Source organism: Anolis sagrei, chromosome 9, assembly GCF_037176765.1.
Source record: "Anolis sagrei isolate rAnoSag1 chromosome 9, rAnoSag1.mat, whole genome shotgun sequence".
NCBI lineage: Eukaryota > Metazoa > Chordata > Lepidosauria > Squamata > Dactyloidae > Anolis > Anolis sagrei.
The window spans coordinates 21,202,097-21,222,059 of record NC_090029.1 but is presented as its reverse complement, the minus strand read 5'-3'; the positions used below and the strand labels follow the sequence as shown (position 1 = coordinate 21,222,059).

Here is a 19,963-nt window from a genome sequence, read left to right as displayed (position 1 = left end):
CCTATTGATCTACTCACATTTGCATGTTTTCGAACTGCTAGGTTGGCAGAAGCTAGGGCTGACAGCGGAAGCTCACGCCGCTCCCCGGAATCGAACCTGCGACCTTTCGATCAACAAGCTCAGCAGCTCAGTGCTTTAACCCACTGCGCCACCGGGGGCTCCCATTATTATTATTATTATTATTATTAATATTATTATTATTATTTTTAAGATAATGGCCAAACAAATCTTCCAAAGAGAAGCCAGCTTTAGAAGCCTGGAAAGGTTGGAAAGCAGCCGACAACTGTTGAGGAGGAATGCAAGGCAGCAAAGAGAGAGAGAGAGATGGAGGGAGGAGGCACCCAACAGGCAAAGAGACTGGGAAGGAAGAGAGAGAGATTGGCTTGTTGTCACACCAGTCAAGCCTTTCAAGGCAACGAGGAGGGTGGAGCCAGGGAGGCGGAGAGGTGGGCAGAGTGGCTCTTGTCACGCGTGTGGAGGCGAGGAGGTTGGCCATAGCTGGGCAGGGGGAGAGGGAAGTCTTCCTTTGGGTCGGCTGGCTGGCTGGCTGAGGGGCTCCTCATCCTCATCAGAGGCAGGCAGGCAGGCAGTCGCTCTCCGTGGTGCTGAAAGGAGACTCTCCAGGAGAAGGCGCAGGGAGGGAGCTGTCCAGGGCTCGCTGGTGCTGAAGGCGCGCAGGAGGCTCTCTCCTCCATCCTTCTCTCCATCCTTCTCTCCATCCTTCTCTCCATCCTTCTCCCTCCACAGCGCAACCGATGGGCAGCCAAGAGCCTCTCCAACAGGATGCCCATGGTGTGAACTGAGCTGCCCCCCAAGCCGGGCAAGTTTTGGGTCACCTTTCTCTGGGGACTCCTTCTGCATCTCCCCTTCTTCCCAGAGCCATGGCTTTCATGGTGAAATCGATGGTGGGCGGGCAGCTGAAGAACCTCACCGGAGGATTGGGCGGAGGAGAAGAGAAGGGAGAAGCCGAGAAGTCGCCGGCCGAAGCCCAAGGGATGACCAGGGAAGAGTATGAGGAGTACCAGAAGCAGCTGGTGGAGGAAAAGTAAGTCTCTCTTGAGTAACCTAGAAACAAATACTCTGAAACCTTAAGGGTCGGTGTCGTTTTCGGACACTTCGAGGCACGGACACTTTGTCTCAAAGTTGTGAGAACTATGGTGCCTGGAAATTACCTTTTGGGTTGTCGAAGGCTTTCATGGCTGGAATCACTAGGTTCTTGTAAGTTTTTTCGGGCTATAGGGCCATGTTCTAGAGGCATTTCTCCTGACGTTTCGCCTGCATCTATGGCAAGCATCCTCAGAGGTACCTTTTGGGTGTCGATCATAGAATCATAGAATCAAAGAGTTGGAAGAGACCTCATGGGCCATCCAGTCCAACCCCCTGCCAAGAAGCAGGAATATTGCATTCAAATCACCCCTGACAGATGGCCATCCAGCCTCTGTTTAAAAGCTTCCAAAGAAGGAGCCTCCACCACACTCCGGGGCAGAGAGTTCCACTGCCGAATGGCTCTCACAGTCAGGAAGTTCTTCCTCGTGTTCAGATGGAATCTCCTTTCTTGTAGTTTGAAGCCATTGTTCCGCGTCCTAGTCTCCAGGGAAGCAGAAAACAAGCTTGCTCCCTCCTCCCTGTGGCTTCCTCTCACATATTTATACATGGCTATCATATCCCCTCTCTGCCTTCTCTTCTACAGGCTAAACATGCCCAGCTCCTTAAGCCGCTCCTCATAGGGCTTGTTCTCCAGACCCTTCAATAGTAGACTCTTAGCTAATCAGGACTCTCAATCAATTGGAACAAATTGAAGAAATAATACCAGCTTCACAAAGTTGTTTTTATAATACTGTGTTACATTAAGTCTGATTATACTTAATAATTTTTTTTTTGGTCATGTCAGGAGTGACTGCAAATCGCTCCTGGTGTGAGAGAATTGGCCGTCTGCCCAGGGGACACCTGGATGATTTGATGTTTTTATCATCCTTGTGGGAGGCTTCTCTCATGTCCCCGCATGAGGAGCTGGAGCTGATAGAGGGAGCTCATCTGCCTCTCCACGGATTCGAACCTGCGACCTGTCGGTCTTCAGTCCTGCCGACACAGGGGTTTAACCCACTGCGCCACCGGGGCTCCAATAATAATAATAATAATAATAATAATAATAATATATGATAGGCATGTATAAATATGTGAGAGGAAGTCACAGGGAGGAGGGGGCAAGCTTGTTTTCTGCCGCCCTGGAGACTAGGACACGGAACAATGGATTCAAACTACAAGAAAGGAGATTCCATCTGAACATGAGGAAGAACTTCCTGACTGTGAGATCCGTTCAGCAGTGGAACTCTCTGCCCCGGAATGTGGTGGAGGCTCCTTCTTTGGAAGCTTTTAAGCAGAGGCTGGATGGCCATTTGTCAGGGGTGATTTGAATGCAATATTCCTGCTTCTTGGCAGAATGGGGTTGGACTGGATGGCCCATGAGGTCTTTTCCAACTCTTTGATTCTATGATATATACACACACACACAATAATTTAGTAAAATGGTGTTCCTTATACACAACACCAAATACAATATAATACAATATAATAATAATACAATATTATAATTATATATTTTATATTACATGTAATATTACTAATATAGTAATATATAATACTGATATTGTGCTATGCTAATAATATATTATATTGTATGTATGTGTATATATATGTGTGTGTGTGTGTGTGTGTGTATGTATGTGTGTGTGTGTGTGTGTGTGTGTATATATATATATCTTGTAAGTCACTCTGAGTCCCCTTTGGGGTGAGAAGGGCGGCATATAAATGTTGTAAATAAATTAATTAATAAATAAAACACACACACACACACACATATGTTATAATAATATATAATATATAACATATAATACATAATATTATAATAAATATTTATAATATAATATAATATAATATAATATAATAAATAATATTTATTTATCTTGTTGTGTATTAACAACAACCACAACTTTTTTTGTTACCCACCTTTCATCTTGGCTCATCTTGGCTCCAATATCCCTTATATCTTTAGTACCCTAGAAACAAATACTCTGAAATCCAAAGGGTCGGTGTCGCTTTCGGACATTTCGAGGCACGGTCAGTTTGTCTCAAATGGTGCATGGAAATTACCTTTTGGGTTTTGATCAATAGTAGACTCTTAGCTAATCGGGACTCTCAATCAACTGGCACAAATTGAAGAAATAATACCGGCTTCACAAAGTTGTTTTTATAATACTGTGTTACATTAAGTCATATTTAATTATATTTATATTTAATATATTTATATTTAATTACACACACACACACACACACAATAACTTAGTAAAATTGTGTTTCTTATACACAACACCAAATACAATATAATACAATATAATAATAATAATAATACAATATTATAATTATATATTTTATATTACATGTAATATTACTAATAATATTACAATATATTGGTATAGTACAATATAGTAGTATATAATACTGATATTGTGCTATGCTAATAATATATTATATTGTATGTATATGTAGTAAGCCACTCTGAGTCCCCTTTGGGGTGAGAAGGGCGGCATATAAATGTCGTAAATATATGTGTCTGTGTGTTATAATAATATATAATATATAACATATAATACATAATATTATAATAAATATTTATAGTATAATATAATATTAATATAATATAATATAATATAATAAGAAATAATATGTATTTATCTTGTTGTGTATCAACAACAACAACTTTTTTTGCTACCCACCTTTCATCTTGGCTCAAGGTAGGATCCAACATTCCTTATATCTTGAGTACCCTAGAAACAAATACTCCGAAATCCAAAGGGTCGATGTCGCTTTTGGACACTTCAAGGCACGGATGCTTTGTCTCAAATTTATGAGAATTATAATCCATGGAAATTACCTTTTGGGTATCGAGATACAGTAGACTCTTGGTTAACGAGAACTCTCAATCAACTGGCACAAATTGAAAAAATAATGCTGCCTTCACAAAGCTGTAATAATCATACTCTAACAACATTAACAACTTTATTTGTATTGTCAAAGGCTTACATGGCCGGAATTGCTGGGTTGCTGTGGGTTTTCTAGACAGTCTGGCCATGTTCGAGAAGCATTCTCTCCTGATATTTCGCCTGCATTCCCCCAGGCAGTAAGCAGCCAGACCTTGAAACCACAAGGACATTAAGTGCTAAAAATGCAGAACCATCTCAATTTAGATTTTTTTTCTTTTTGGTGCATGCTTGTGAACTCACTTGGCATGGTCTAATATTTTATGGACAATGTGTTGTCGAAGGCTTTCATAGCCGGAATCACTGGGTTTCTGTGAGTTTTCCAGGCTGTATGGCTATGTTCAAGAAGCATTCTCTCCTGACATTTTGCCCACGTCTATGGCAGGCGTTCTCTCCATAGAGCTTGTGAGGTCTGTTGAAAACTAGGCAAGTGAGGTTTATATATCTGTGGAGTGTCCAGGGTGGGTGGAGGCAGGTGTGACTGTTGTAAAAATAATGATGATGATGATGATGATGGTGATGATGATGATAAGGTAAAGGCTTCCCCTTGACATTAAATCTAGTCATGTCCAATTTTGGGGGTTGGTGCTCATTTCCATTTATAGGCCAAAGAGCTGGCATTATCCGTAGACTCCTCCAAAGTGATGTGTCCAGCATGACTGCCTGGAGTGCCGTTACCTTCCTGCCAGAGCAGTACCTGACAGATGGCAATGTTGTCAGCACCAATTTTTTTTAAGTGCAGGCCAAGGTCTTTAGGCACTGCACCCAGTGTGCTGATCAGCACTGGGACCACCTTAACTGGCTTGTGCCAAAGTCTTTGCAGTTCAATCTTGATCCAATACAACCAGCATAATGATCTTGTTTGCTGTGTATACTCATTTTGTTGTGTTTCAAATAATCATAATTGCCCCCTGTGGCACAATGGGTGCCGGCAGGACTGAAGACCAACAGGTCGGGGGTTTGAATCAAAGGAAAGTGAGGATGAGCTCCCTCAGTCGGCTCCAGCTTCCCATGCAAATGAGGCATGAGAGAAGCTTCCCACAAGCATGGTAAAACATCAAAAACATCTGGGCATCCTCGGGCAACATCCTTGCAGATGGCCAATTCTCTCACACCAGAAGCAACTTGCAGTTTCTCAAGTTGCTCCTAGGCACCCCCAGTGGTGCAATGGGTTGTGCCGGCAGGACTGAAGACCGACAGGTTGGAGGTTCAAATCTGAGGAGAGCGTGGATGAGCTCCCTCTGTCAGCTCCAGCTCCCCATGTGAGGGCATGAGAGAAGCCTCCCACAAAGATGGTAAAATATCAAAACATCTGGGTGTCCCCTGGGCAATGTCTTTGCAGACGGTCAGTTCTCTCACACCAGAAGTGACTTGCAGTTTTTCAAGTAGCTCATGATACAAAAACAAGTTACTCCTGACAGGAAAAAAAATTATTATATGGATCTATCTAGATATGTAGTTAAAGTGTGCCTTCATGTATGCACACAGACATAGGCCCCACGAAAACATCAAAACATCCAGACATCCCCTGAGTAACGTCCTTGCAGACGGCTATTTCCCTCACACCAGAAGTGACTAGCAGTTTTTCAAGTAGCTCGTGATACGAAAACAATAAGTCGCTCCTGATAGATTCATATAATATTTTTCAAAATATTATACAAAATAATATGAAATACGAAAAAAATAATAATATGGATCTATCTAGCTATCTAACTAACGTGTGCCATCATGTATGCACACAAACATAGGCCCCATGAAAACATGAAAACATCCGGTTGTCTCCTGAGTAACGTCCTTGCAGATGGCCAGTTCTCTCACACCAGAAGCGACTTGCAGTTTCTCAAATAGCTCATGATATGAAAACAACAAGTTGTTCCTGACACACATAAAAATATTATTATATGGATCTATCTAGCTATCTAGCTAGTGTGTGCCTTCATGTGTGCACACAGACATAGACCCCACGAAAACATCAAAACATCTGGGTGTCCCCTGGGCAATGACCTTGCAGATGGCCAGTTCTCTCACACCAGAAGTGACTTGGAGTTTTTCAAGTAGTTCGTGATACAAAAACAACGACAAGTCGCTCCTGACACACAAAAATATTATTATTATATGAATCTATCTAGCTATCTAGCTAGTGTGTGCCTTCATGTGTGCACACAGACATAGTCCCCACGAAATGGAAACCAGATCTTTGAGATTCTTTATTTGAAAGCAAGCGACAGGGAGACGCAGATCATCTTCGGGAAGAGAGGGAAAAGGAGGCTTTGCAACCTGCAGCTGGCGGATGGTTGGCAGCACGCTTCCTCACTCCACGCCCGCCATAAATGTAGGGCATTTTTGAAAGATAAATTAAAAATAGCTCTAAGCGGTATCTGTGCACAAATAAATCCCTCGCCCTAAGCAGTTTTTATGCAAAGTTCAGACCCAAATCCGGCCTTTTTAAAGACTGGGACCAGAAAAGAAAGAGAAGTCCAAAGGGAACCTGGGCTGGGGATTGCACCTTTGGCAAGACGATCTCCCCATTTAAAGGCAAGCTGGGCCCAACAGTCCCTGGGCCTTCTGCCTCCGAAGAAGCAGGCAAAGCGGGCCCAGGACTTTGCATGTGTCGCAGAAGGCGGGGAGTGCCCGTAATGCATTTTAATGAACCCCCTAATCTTTTAATCCGCTTTTGCCTTCAAGAGATGGGATTGTTTTCTCAGGAAAGACTTACCTCTCGATATAGATTTTTTTTCCCCCAGGAAATTTGGGGTTGTGTTTTCCATCCTTTCCGATTTTGAAAGCGGAGGCAGATCAGCAAGGGGACTAAAGACGACGTCAACACGATGCTTTCAAATGCAACAGTTCCCCATTGAAACTACTTTGAGTTGCGTCACTTCTGGATGGTTTCCTTCTGAGCTTTGAACTGGCCAAATGCATCTGGACATGTTTTGCAAAGTAATCTGTGTTTGAAAGACAACCAGGATGGAAAAGGTTCTGGTGGGATCTTTGAGTCTGGATGGTCAAAGGGATCTTGTGGCACAGTGGTTCTCAACCTGGGGGTCGCGACCACTGGGGAGGGTCGCGAGGGTGTTCCAGGGGGTCACCAAACGCCACCTGAAAACACATCTCTCTGATGGTCTTAGGAACCCCTTTGGCAGCAACTGCAACTCCCAGATGACAAAATCAGTCCTCCCCCTCAACCCCACCAGTTTTCAAATGTGGGCCTATCAAGTATTTGTGCCAAATTTGGTCCAGATCCATGGTTGTTTGGGCTCACAGTGCTCTCCGGAGGCAGGTGAACTACATCTCCCCTAAATCACAATCAATTCCTCCCAAAACCCTCCAGTATTTTCTGTTGGTTATGGAGGATCTGTGTGGGAGGTTTGGCCCAATTCTATCATTGATAGGGTTCAGAATGCTCTTCTAATTTATTTTATTTATTTATTTACTGTATTCGTATACCGCCTTTCTCAGCCTTTCGGCAACTCGAAGCAGTTTACAAGCAACAAGTAATATACATAATATCAAAATGCACATAAAAACATCTTTGATTGGAGGTGAACTATAAATCCCAGATACTGCAACTCCCAAATGCCAAGGTCTATTTTCCCCAAACTCCACCATTGTTCGCATCTGGACATATTGAGTATTCGTGCCAAGTTTGGTCCAGATCCATCATTGTTTGAATCCACAGTGTTCTCTAGATGTAGGTGAACTACAACTCCAAAACTCAAGGTCAATGCCCTCCAAACCCAGTATTTTCTGTAGGTCATGGGAGTTCTGCCTGCCAAGTTTGGGATGGTCTATTGCCTTCTCTGCCAAACAAACCTGGTTCCTCCACAAACTACACATCCCACGATTCAAGATGACCATGATTCGAGATGACCAAAGACCTTGTAAAACTACAACTCCCATTAGCATAGAGAAGGCATGGGCAAACTTTGGCCCTCTGGGTGTTTTGGACTTCTGCAGGAGTCTACCGTATACCATGCAGTTGTGGACAAGTCTACAGAGGGACCCCCAAACGCAGCCGCAGCGCCCAAACACGAATCAAGGAACATGAAAGGCACTGCAGACTACTTTAACCAGCGAAATCAGCCATAGCAGAGCACCTGATGAACCATCCTGGGCACAACCTATTATTTGAGAACACAGAAATGCTGGGCCGCTCTCACAACCACCGTGTCAGGCTTCACAGAGAAACCATTGAAATCCACAAGAAGCATGTGGACAATTTCAACAGAAAGGAGGAAACAATGAAAATGAACAAAATCTGGCTACCAGTATTAAAAAACTCTAAAATTACAACAGCAAACCAACAGAGAGGAAACGAACAGGGACATCTAATCACCTCTCAACAAAAGATTGCCCCAGGCCCTGCCCGGCCATCAAATGCTAATCAAGGTGGTCAGTTGAAACATTCACACTTAGCTCCAGCCAGGAGCAGCTCAACCCATTACGCAAAGTAAGCATTTGCAGTATAGTCGATTTTGCCCAGGGGCACTCTTGAGGCACTCTTGGGGGACAATAGATCTTGACATATGTGAGACTGGGATGTATAGTTCACCTACAGTCAAAGAGCATTCTGAACTCCACCAATGATGGAATTGAACCAAATATGGCACACAGAACTCCCATGATGAGCAGAAAATATATATCAGTGATTGGTTGGGGGGGGGGGGGCGCCAAAATACTGTTTGCTTAACGTTGAAAATTACCTAGGACCGCCTCTGGCTCCAGCAGACAAGAATTCTTTGTCCCACCCTTGTCATTATTCCACAGATATATAAACCAATTTTCCTAGTTCCAACAGACCTCACAACCTTTGAGGATGCTTGCCATAGATGCAGGCGAAACGTCAGGAGAGAATGCCTCTAGAAAACGGCCATATAGCCCGAAAAAAACCCACAACCCAGTGATTCTGGGCATGAAAGCCTTCGACAATACATTTAGCAAATCCTGATTTTCCTGACAAACCCAGTTATGCCTTTGAACTATGTTTTGAAAAGACGTTGATGCGCAGCTCCCTCTTCTCCTTCGAGGGGCATCCATGCACATCTCCAGCCGAACCACGATCCCATGCCTACGGATTTGTGCGTAAGCCGGGCTCCATTGAGCTGCTCAGCCCAGAGATGCTGGGGGGTTTGGGTCTATTCTTGGCTCGGTTTGAAAAGCCCAAATCGTACCAAAGACAGAATTGTATGTGTAGGAGTGCCAACGCTCCAGCGAAGTGCTAAAACATCTAAATCGGAACCCTCCTTTATTTTTATTTTGAAATACCATCTCAACCAGACCCCGACTAGGCACCATCTGGGCACAAATGAAGTATCGATGGACATCATTTCGGAGAGATTTAGCCATTTCCAAAAAGTGGTGTTTGTGGATTTCAGATCTTAAAGACTAATGTTATTATTACACCACATTGTTGTTGACGGATTGCATTTACAATGGTCAATAATGGCCTCCCTCACCATGAATGGGTTGGTCTCTGAATGCCACAGTCTTCTCCGGTGATTACTACACACCTTCATGTTTTGGAGGGATTTAGGTATATTTTTGCATGACTTCTTAATAAAGGAGATACCATGTGGATTGAGAATTTCCTAGATTTGAGCATAGCCCATTTGGGTGATAACATGTTCTTAAAATGGATTGTTGTGACTTTTCTGGGCTGTCTGGCCCTGTTCCCGAAGCATTCTCTCCTGATGTTTCGCCCACATCTATAGTAGGAATCCACAGAGATTGTGAGGCCTGTTGGAAACTAAGCAAGTGGGGTTTATATATCCATGGAATGGTCATATGACTGATCAAATAAATAAATATTATTATATCCGTGGAATGCCCAGGTTGGGAAAAAAGAATTCTTGTCTGGGTTTCGTGAGTTTTCTGGGCTGTATGGCCCTGTTTGGAGCCCCTGGTGGTGCCGTGGGTTAAAGTGCTGAGATGCTGAGCTTTTTGACTAAAAGGTCACAGGTTCAGATCTGGGAAGCGGCATGAGCTGCCGCTGTCAACCCCAGCTTCTGCCAACCTAGCAGTTCAAAAACATGCAAATGTGAGTAGATCAATAGGTACCACTCCAGCGGGAAAGTAACGGCGCTCTATGCAGTCATGCCGGCCACATGACCTTGGAGGTGTCTATGGACAATGCCGGCTCTTTGGCTTAGAAATGGAGATGAGCACCATACCCCAGAGTCAGGCACAACTGGATTTCATGTCAGGGGAAAACCTTTACCTTTACCTATGGCCTTGTTCCCGAAGCATTCTCTTCTGACATTTCACCCACATCTATGGCAGGCATCCTCAGAGGTTGTGAGGCATATTGGAAACTAAGCAAGGGATGTTTATATACCTGTGGAATAATGTGCAGGGTGGGAGAAAGAACTCTTGTCTGGGTTGCTTTGAGTTTTCCAGGCTATGTGGCCATGTTCCAGAAGCATTCTATCCTGACTTTTCACCCACATCTATGGCAGGCATCCACAGAGGTTGCAAGGTCTGTTGGAAACTAGGCAAGTGGAATGTCTAAGGTGGTGGGAGAAAGAACTCATGTCTGCTGGAGGCAAGTGAGAATGTTGCTATGGGCCACCTTGATTAGCATTAAATGGCCTTGCAGCTTCAAAGCCTGGCTGTGGAAGGTCCAAGGTGGGAGAAAGAACTCTTGCCTGTTGGAGGCAAGTGAGAATGTTCCCATGGGCCACCTTGATTAGCATTGAATGGCCTTGCAGCTTCAAAGGCTGGCTTCTTCCTGCCTGGGGGAATCCTTTATTGGGAGGTGTGACCTGGGCCTGATTATTTCCTGACTGGAATTCACCTGTTTTTTGACAACATTCACACCTGCCTCCAACAGACAAGAGTTCTTTCTCCCACCCTGGACATTATTCCACAGATATATGTATAAACTCCACTTGCCTAGTTTCCAATAAACCTCACAGCCTCTGAAGATGCCGGCCATAGATGTGGGTGAAACTTCAGGAAAGAATGCTTCTGCAACATGGCCTTACAGCCTGGAAAACTCACAGCAACCCAGACAAGAGTTCTTTCTCCCACCCTGGACTTTCCACAGATATATAAACCCAATTTCCTAGTTTCCAACAGACCTCACAACCTCTGAGGATGCTTGCCACAGATGCAGGTGAAATGTCAGGAGAGAATGCTTCTGGAACATGGTCACACAGCTCAGAAAAATCACAGCAACCCAGTGATTCCGGCCATGAAAGCCTTTGACAACTTATTATTATTATTATTATTATTATTATTTACCAAAATATAAAACAGTTATAGTAAGTCCTAGATATCCATAGGTTGCCTGTCCACGGATTCAGCAGTTGATGTGGCCCTCAATGACAATGAGTTTGATGCTCCTAGTCTAGATTATGGCATCATCGAGGGAAATGCAATGTCTGTCTTGGCTGTGGGATTGGAGACGTGAGGTCCATGGTGACGATCTGTGCTCTTCTCTTTTCCCAAGGTCCATTGTCGGTAAAATATCAGACGATGCCAAGTGAGTTCACAAGCATGCACCAAAACAAAAACAAAAACATTCAAAATTGAGATGGTTCTGCATCTTTTTACTATATTTGTATACTGCCCTTCTCGGCCCTTAGGCGAATTGGATTTAGTCCAGAGAATGAAAGATACTATCTTTATTTCCTTTGTCTTGACATATTCCAATCAACCCATCTTGGCTTTTGTTTTATCTGATTCTCCCTTTACCAGTCTGGATGAGAAGAAAGTCTGGGAGTTGTAGTTTTATAAGGATTTGGTGAGTATTTAGCAGAGAAGACTACGGGTGCCGTGACACCACTGCATTGAGGCAAGGCATTTAAAGTGGTTCCATGCTGTATTCATTCTACAGTGTCGATCAGGTGTGGGCAAACATGGGCCCTCTGGGTGTTTTGGACTCCAACTCCCACAAGTCCTAGGAGCCTCAGGCCCTTTTCTACCTCAATCACTTAAGCTTTGATACAATAGGGTGAGCATGCACAAATTTCGGCCTTCCAGGTGTTTTGGACTTTGTGGCTTTATGGTCCTTATTGTTTTCTTAAGAGTCAGATCAGGCAACACTGCATTATCGTGTGGATCTTGAGTCTTGTTCCATGTTCACGTCTATGTCAAAGATCTTTGAGAAAGTCTTGTACTCATGCTGTTTATAACAGGCCTGGGCAAATTTAGGCCCTCCCTCTGGGTGTTTTGGACTTCAACTCCCACCATTCCTAACAGCCTCAAGCCCTTTCCTTTCCCCCCTGTGTGTTTGTTTTGAAGGCGAGGCTAGGTACTTCAGCCAGCAGCAACTGTAATTGCTGAAGCTCATTCACCCTACTGTTGGCACTAGAACAGACTTGAGCAAACTTGGGCCCTCCCTCCAAGTTTTTTGGACTTCAACTCCCACAAGTCCTATGAGCCTCAGGCCCCTTAAGCTTTGATACTATAGGGTGGGCATGTGCAAACTTCGGCCTTTCAGGTGTTTTGAACTTGGTGGCCTTATGGTCATTATTGTTTTCTTAAGAGTCAGATCAGGCAACACTGTGTTATCGTGTGGATCTTGGGCAGGTTACAGTCCCTCAAACTGTTTTTTTTGGGGGGGGGGGGGCAGACTATAATTTGAAAATAACATGAATGAATTCCTATGCATGCTGCACATATCATTTGTAGTGCAAAAAACATTTTAAAACAATACAATAATTAAAATGAAGAACAATATTAACAAATATAAACGTATTAGTATTTCAATGGGAAGTGTGGACCTGCTTTTAGCTGATGAGACAGGATTGTTGTTGTTGTTGTTGTTGTGTGCTTTCAAGTCTTTTCAGACTTAGGTTGACCCTGAGCGAGGGCTGGGTAAATTACCTTGGAGGGCCGTATCTGGTCCCCAGGCCTTAGTTTGAAGACCCCTGATCTTGGGTCTTGTTCCATGTCCACATCTATGTCAAAGATCTTTGGGAAAGTCTTGTACTCATGCTGTTTATAACAAGCCTGACAAATTTGGGCCCTCTGGGTGTTTTGGACTTCAACTCCCACCATTCCTAACAGCCTCAAGCCCTTTCCTTTCCTCCCTGTGTGTTTGTTTTGAAGGTGAGGCTAGGCACTTCAGCCAGCAGCAACTGTTATTGCTGAAGCTCATTCACCCTACTGTTGGCACTAGAACAGACATGAGCAAACTTGGGCCCTCCCTCCAGGTGTTTTGGACTTCAACTCCCACCATTCCTAACAGCCTCAAGCCCTTTCCTTTCCCTCCTATGTGTTTGTTTTGAAGGCCAGGCTAGGTACTTCAGCCAACAGCAACTGTAATTGCTGAAGCTCATTCACCCTACTGTTGGCACCAGAACAGACATGAGCAAACTTGGGCCCTCCCTCCAGGTGTTTTGGACTCCAACTCCCACCATTCCTAACAGCCTCAGGCCCCTTCCTTTTCCCCCTCAGCCACTTAAGTCCAAAACACCCAGAGGGCCCAAGTTTGCCTACGCCTGGTGTAGATGCATACTTCATCCATAGATTTTCTACTGGTGAGTTAGCCTTTGAGGGCATCTACTATAGGATGGATGTTTTGGAGAGGCACTCTTGGGCAGAGAACTTTGCAAAACTACAACTCCTAGGATTCCATAGCATTGAGCCATGGTGGTTCAAACTGATATCAAACTGCATTTGTTCTACAGTGTAGATGCATCCTAAGCAAGGGTTAGTTTGGATGACCTCCAAGACATCCCTTAGTGTAGGTAGGTGCACTCTTGGAGAGGAGATGAATGACCTTTCCTTAGGAAATCTTGCTTTCTCCGACTCTGTTATTGACTCGAACCCTTGCAAAGGCCGCCTACTAAACACCACTTTCTCCTTGTGTCCTCTACAGAATGGAGCGGGACGCCCAGTTTGCCCAACGCAAGGCAGAGCGAGCGACCCTGCGGACCCATTTCCGAGACAAATACCGGTTGCCCAAGGTAGGCCCCATTGCTGCAAACTTGGTCCTAAGATGGCCAGGATCCAGTGGTATTTCCGTACGGATCTCTAGCCGTGAATCAGTACTACAACTGAGTAACAGCTCCCTACCGGTAAAAGATGGAGGAGGCAAGAATGCTGTTGGGTGCAGAGTGTGAGGAATGGCAATCCAGATGGCCACCCTGAGCCTATAAGTAGCCGCACAAAGAGGGAGCGGTGTTGATCAAGCGTCAGCAGCAACCCACGCTCGCAAATGGCTAATGCAAGCAGGCGGGGGCCTCCCCCCCCCCCCCCCCCGTTGCTATCCAAATGGGAATGATATCGCTCAATAAGGTCCAAGGTGGGAGTGGTTCAAGTGGCAGAATATCTGCTTGGCATCCAAAAAGTCACCGGTTTCGTCCTTAGCATTTGTATTTGGGGTGCAAATACATATAATAATAAGTAACACAGGCCAATGCACATTTTGGTGCCACAAACAATAGCCCTGTTGCCGGATATATTTGACCTGCTAATTCCAAAAATGGCAACAGTTTCTCCCCATCTGCTGTAGTTTTCAAAATATGGAACATATTAAACCATATTATACGGAACATATTATTTCCATCTGAACATTAGAAAGAACTTCCTGACTGTGAGAGCCGTTCAGCTGTGGAACTCTCTGCCCCAGAGTGTGGTGGAGGCTCCTTCTTTGGAAGCTTTTAAACAGAGGCTGGATGACCATCTGTTAGGGGTGCTTTGAAGGTGAATTTCCTGCTTCTTGGCAGAATGGGGTTGGATTGGATGGCCCACCAGGTCTCTTCCAACTCTAGGATTCTATATACCTGCTTAGCTTACCCATAGAAAATCAGAACCTTATCTAAGAAACTAGAACTGATGCAGTCTATCCAATGCAATGTTGTGAATCAGCAGCACAAATAATCCCAGGGATAAGATGGAAAACTAAGGCTTCAAGGAAAATGTTGTTTGTAGTTGTTGGAATGTTAACAACAACAACAACAACAACAACAACAAGAGCTGCTGCAGTCTATCCAGTGCAATGTTGTGAATCAGCAGCACAAATAATCCCAGGGACAGGACGAAAAACCAAGGCTTCAAGGAAAATGTTGTTTGTAGTTGTTGGACTGTGTAACAACAACAACAACAAGAAGAGCTGATGCAGACTATCCAATGCAATGTTGTGAATCAGCAGAACAAATAATCCCAGGGACAGGACGGAAAACCAAAGCTTCAAGGGAAATGTTGTTTGTAGTTGCTGAACTGTGTAACAACAACAACAACAAGAGTTGATGCAGTCTATCCAATGCAATGTTGTGAATCAGCAGAACAAATAATCCCAGGGATAAGATGGAAAACCAAGGCTTCAAGGGAAATGTTGTTTGTAGTTGTTGGACTGCGTAACAACAACAACAACAACAACAACAACAACAACAACAACAAGAGCTGATAATGTCTATCCAATGCAATTTTGTTAATCAGCAGCCCAAATAATCCCAGGGACAGGACGAAAAATCAAGGCTTCAAGGAAAATGTTGTTTGTAGTTGTTGAATTGTGTAACAACAACAACAACAACAACAACAAGAGCTGATGCAGACTATCCAATGCAATGTTTGCATGTTTTCGAACTGCTAGGTTGGCAGAAGCTGGGGCTAACAGTTGGGAGCTCACCAACTCTGGGACTGAGCCAAAGAGCCAGCATTGTCCGTAGACATCTCCAAGGTCACGTGGCCATGGGCATGACTGCATGGAGCACCCTTATCTATTAATCTACTCACATTTGCATGTTTTCAAACTGCTAGGTTGGCAGGAGCTGGGGCTAACAGTGGGAAGGTAACAGGCAGTCACACCGGCCCCATGACCTTGGAGGTGTCTATGGACAACGCCGACTCTTTGACTTAGAAATAGGGATGAGCACACACACACACACACCAGCGTCAGACATGACTTGATTGACTCTGAGGGGAAACCTTTACCTCTACCTACAGTGCTTTAAGACTAGTAGTTTAGCAATGTGGGCCAATTCCCTCCTGGATTTGGGGTTTCCAAAGATTTTAAGAACAGCAAGGGCTACAAAACGTCCCACAGGCAAGTCACAAGAAGTCTTATTTTTGTGTTGTCCTTTGAAAACATAACTTGCCCTCGAACTGGGAGGCCTGGGAGAGCACCGGAGGTCTCCATCTGTCAACAAACAGGGAAAGCAAACTCATCCGGCATCCTTGTTTCCCTCTCAAATTCGGTATTTCTCTCCCCATGTCATCATGATTTATTCACTGGAGTGACAAGGCAAGAGGGGCCAAAGTGACATCTTGAACCATTCCAATGAGTTGTAATGGCAAGTCCAAAAAATAAGAAAACTCAGAAAGGAGGAGAAGAAGCCCTCCAAGAAGAAGAAAGATACCAGAAATATTCATCTTCCGACCTGGAGGGTTTGGCCGTGCTGAAAAGCAGCTCAAGGGAAGGGGCAGATCCTTTGCAAAAAAACGACTTCCCAGATGGAGGAAAGGGTTCCTGGACTGATCATAGCAGTTCTTGCTCATTTTTGGGATCTTGCTGTTCTTATAATCTCTGGCAACATGTGAAACCCAACAAAATGCTCCGTTTTATTAGCATTGGGAGGATCAGGCATGAGCAAACTTCGGCCCTCCAGGTTACCTGTATTGGCTCCCAGTATTAAAAAAAAACTCTAGAGGAAACAATCAGGGACATCTAATCACCTCTCAACAAAAGATTGCCCCAGGCACTGCCAGGACATCCAATGCTAATCAAGGTGGTCAGTTGAAACATAAACACCTAGCTCCAGCAGACAAGAGTTCTTTGTCCCACCCTGGACATCATTCCACAGATATATAAACCCATTTTCCTAGTTCCAACAGACCTCACTACCTCTGAGGATGCTTGCCATAAATGCAGGAGAAACGTCAAGAGAAAATGCCTCTAGAACAGTGGTTCTCAACCTGGGGTCCCCAGATATTTTTGGCCTATAACTCCCAGAAATCCTAACAGCTGGTAAACTAGATGGGATTTCTGGGAGTTGTAGGCCAAAAACATCTGGGGACCCCAGGTTGAGAATCACTGCTAGAACATGGCCATACAGCCTGAAAAAACCTACAACAACCCAGTGATTCCGGCCATGAAAGCCTTCGACCATACATTGGCCCTCCAGGTGTTTTGGAGTTCAGCTCCCACAATTCCTAACAGCCTGGTGGTCTTAGGAACCCTTTGGGCAGAGAAGGCTGAAGAGCTCTCCGCCTGTCCTTCTCTTCCTTTTGGTGAACTACAACTCCCAGAATTCAAAAACAGCCCCCCCCAAACCTCCCCCCCCCCCCAAATATTCAATGTAGGCCATGTAGGTCATGTGCCAAATTTGGTGCAGTTTCATTGTGGCCTTGGTTCAGAATACACTTTGATTGTAGGTGAACTATAAATCCCAGCAATCACAACTCCCAAATGTCAAGGTCTATTTTCCCCAAACTCCGCCAGTGTTCACATTTGGGCATACTGAATATTTGTATCATGTCCGGTCCAGATTAATCATTGTTTGAGTCCACAGTACTCCCTGGAGGTAGGTGAACTACAACTCCAAAACTCAAGGTCAATGCCCACCACCCTTCCTCTATTCTCTGTTGATCATGGGAGTTGCCAAGTTTGGTTTAATTCCATTGTTGGTGGAGTTCAGAATGCTCTTTGATTGTTGGTTAATTATAAATGCCAGCAACTACAGTTCCCAAATGACAAAATCATAATTCCCAAATGACAAAATCAGTGTTCACATTTGAACATATTGGCTCTGGGAGTTCAATTCCATTGTTGGCGGAGTTCAGAATGCTCTTTGATTGTAGGTGAACTATAAATCCCAGCAACTGCAACTCCCAAATGACATAATCAACCCCCCCCCCCCCCACACACACACCCACACACACAATCCCACCAGTATTCAAATTTGAGCGTATCGGGGATTTGTGCCCAATTTAGTCCAGTGAATGGAAATACATCCTGCATATTGGATATTTACATTACGATTTATAACAGTAGCAAAATGACAGTTATGAAGTAGCAACAAAAATAATGTTATGGTTGGTTGGGGGTCAACACAACATATGGGGAACTGTATTAAGGGATCGCTGCATTAGGAAGGTGGAGAGACACTGGTTGAGGTGGATGTTGAGCAGCTTTAATATTGGAAACCCAGACTGCGTTCCACCACTTTGGATGTTTCCAGACTCCATTTGAGATTCTAATCCCTTTCTCTCCTTCTCTCCCTCCCCCCCAATTAACGCCGTTCCCTTTAGAACGAGACGGACGACAGCCAGATCCAGGTGGTGGGGGGCGACGTGGAGCTCCCCAAAGAGCTGGCCAAGATGATCGAGCAAGACAACGAGGAGGAGGAAGAAAAGGACTCTGTAATCGGGCAGCTGACCAACATCCAGAACCTGGACATAGATTCCCTGAAGGATAAGGCCCAGGCCACTCTGGATGACCTCAAGCAGTCTGCCGAGAAGTGCGCCGTCATGTGACCCCCTCAAAAGACCCCCCAACATTGTACCAAGTGGGAGTGAAGTAGAAAGATAACGGTCCGTCGGAGAGGAAGAACGGATGATAGGAAAGCGATCCAGCCAACTCCCATTGAGTGTTTTGTCCTTGAATGTCTGTGAGCTGGATATTTCCTTCCCTGTGAGGGTGCATCTGCACTGTAGATTTAATCCAGTTTGATACCACTTGGACTGCCATGGTTCATGAATCACAGCAGTTGTGGTTTGACAATGCCTTTGGACTTGTTAAGAATGCTGGTGCCTCCCCAAACTACAGCTCGCACTATTTCCTAGCGTGGAGCCATGGAAGTTCAAGTGGTATCAAACTGGGTTAAATCTACAGTGTGGACGCACCCAAAGCCACAGTTCTCTCCTTGTGACAGATGTCTTACTTGTCCCACATCCTTGTGTGGTGTGTGTTTCAATGGTCTCAGGTTAGGTCCCAAAGTTTTGTTGTCACATGATGGTGCATTTATGTCCACGTTTGGCCTCTGATGTGGCTGTCCCTTTCCGGGTTCTGTGCGTCCCCCTCTCAGTGGTCAAGGAAGAGAGCCATTCACTATTCCAAAACTATACATTGTATGGGATGTGTAGTTCAAAGAAGGGGGTCTCACTCCCTTTGCTGCCTTCCCCTCCCCATGGAGGTTTTTCTAATGGTTCGTTTTTGCCTTCGTTCCGATCCAAACAAAATTGGTTCTGAGCAAAAAAGTTTGGTCAAAGTTTTTAGTTTTGGTCCTGAAGGACTCAAAGGTCTCCTGATGTCTTCCAGATTCCATATATCAGAGAGGGGACATTTTTCCCTCTTGTAATCTCCCTGAAACTTACACTTAGCAATATGGAGACACCATGGCAATACTTTGCACTTCGAAAAACTAAACTAAAAATGGCACCTTAGAGGTTGACAAAGGAAAGTGTAGGCCCATTTGACCGGTGGGGAAACTGAGGCACAAAGGCAAGCCCAGCTCTTTGCCTCCAGACCAGGCGGCAGGACAGGAACGCAAGCCCAACCGGCCAAAGGCAGCGGATGCCCCGCAGGTAGGGTCCCGTCCCGATTCCAAATGGTGGGAGCTCTTGGAGTGTCCTTGCTTCCAATTATCAGGAGAGGGGAAGCCATGAAAAAGGTACATGGACCTGTGTGTGATGAATGTGGCCGTCAGTCTGTATGTCGTGCCGTGACTATGCAGTGTTCCCGTGCGAACCTCGACCTGCTATGACGACTCCTTCTCCCGTAATTTCCATGGTACTGTTCAAACTGGTGGAATAAAGATCAAGAATTCTCTATGCATTCCTTTGTCCTGGCGTTTTGTGTGGAAACAAGAGGGCAACAGGCTGGGACTCCATAATAGGTCAAGGTCAAGTCTAGTTGTGTCTGGGACTCTGGGGCTCATCTCCATTTCTAAGCCAAAGAGCCGGCGTTGTCTATAGACACCTCCAAAGTCATGCGGCCAGCATGACTGCATGCAGAGGCATTACTTTCCCGCAGAAGC

The 19,963-nt window shown here is 44.8% G+C and overlaps 1 protein-coding gene across 1 annotated transcript; it reads left to right on the top strand.

Moving 5' to 3' along the window:
* The first annotated feature begins 436 nt into the window (after positions 1 to 436).
* CPLX3 (complexin 3) lies at positions 437 to 19,761 on the top strand. The gene is made up of 3 exons (XM_060755535.2): positions 437 to 1,045; positions 13,864 to 13,951; positions 18,237 to 19,761. The coding sequence occupies exons 1-3, from the start codon at positions 882 to 884 to the stop codon at positions 18,459 to 18,461; spliced, it is 477 nt and encodes a 158-aa protein (XP_060611518.1). The 5' UTR covers positions 437 to 881; the 3' UTR covers positions 18,462 to 19,761.
* Positions 19,762 to 19,963: the final 202 nt, after the last annotated feature.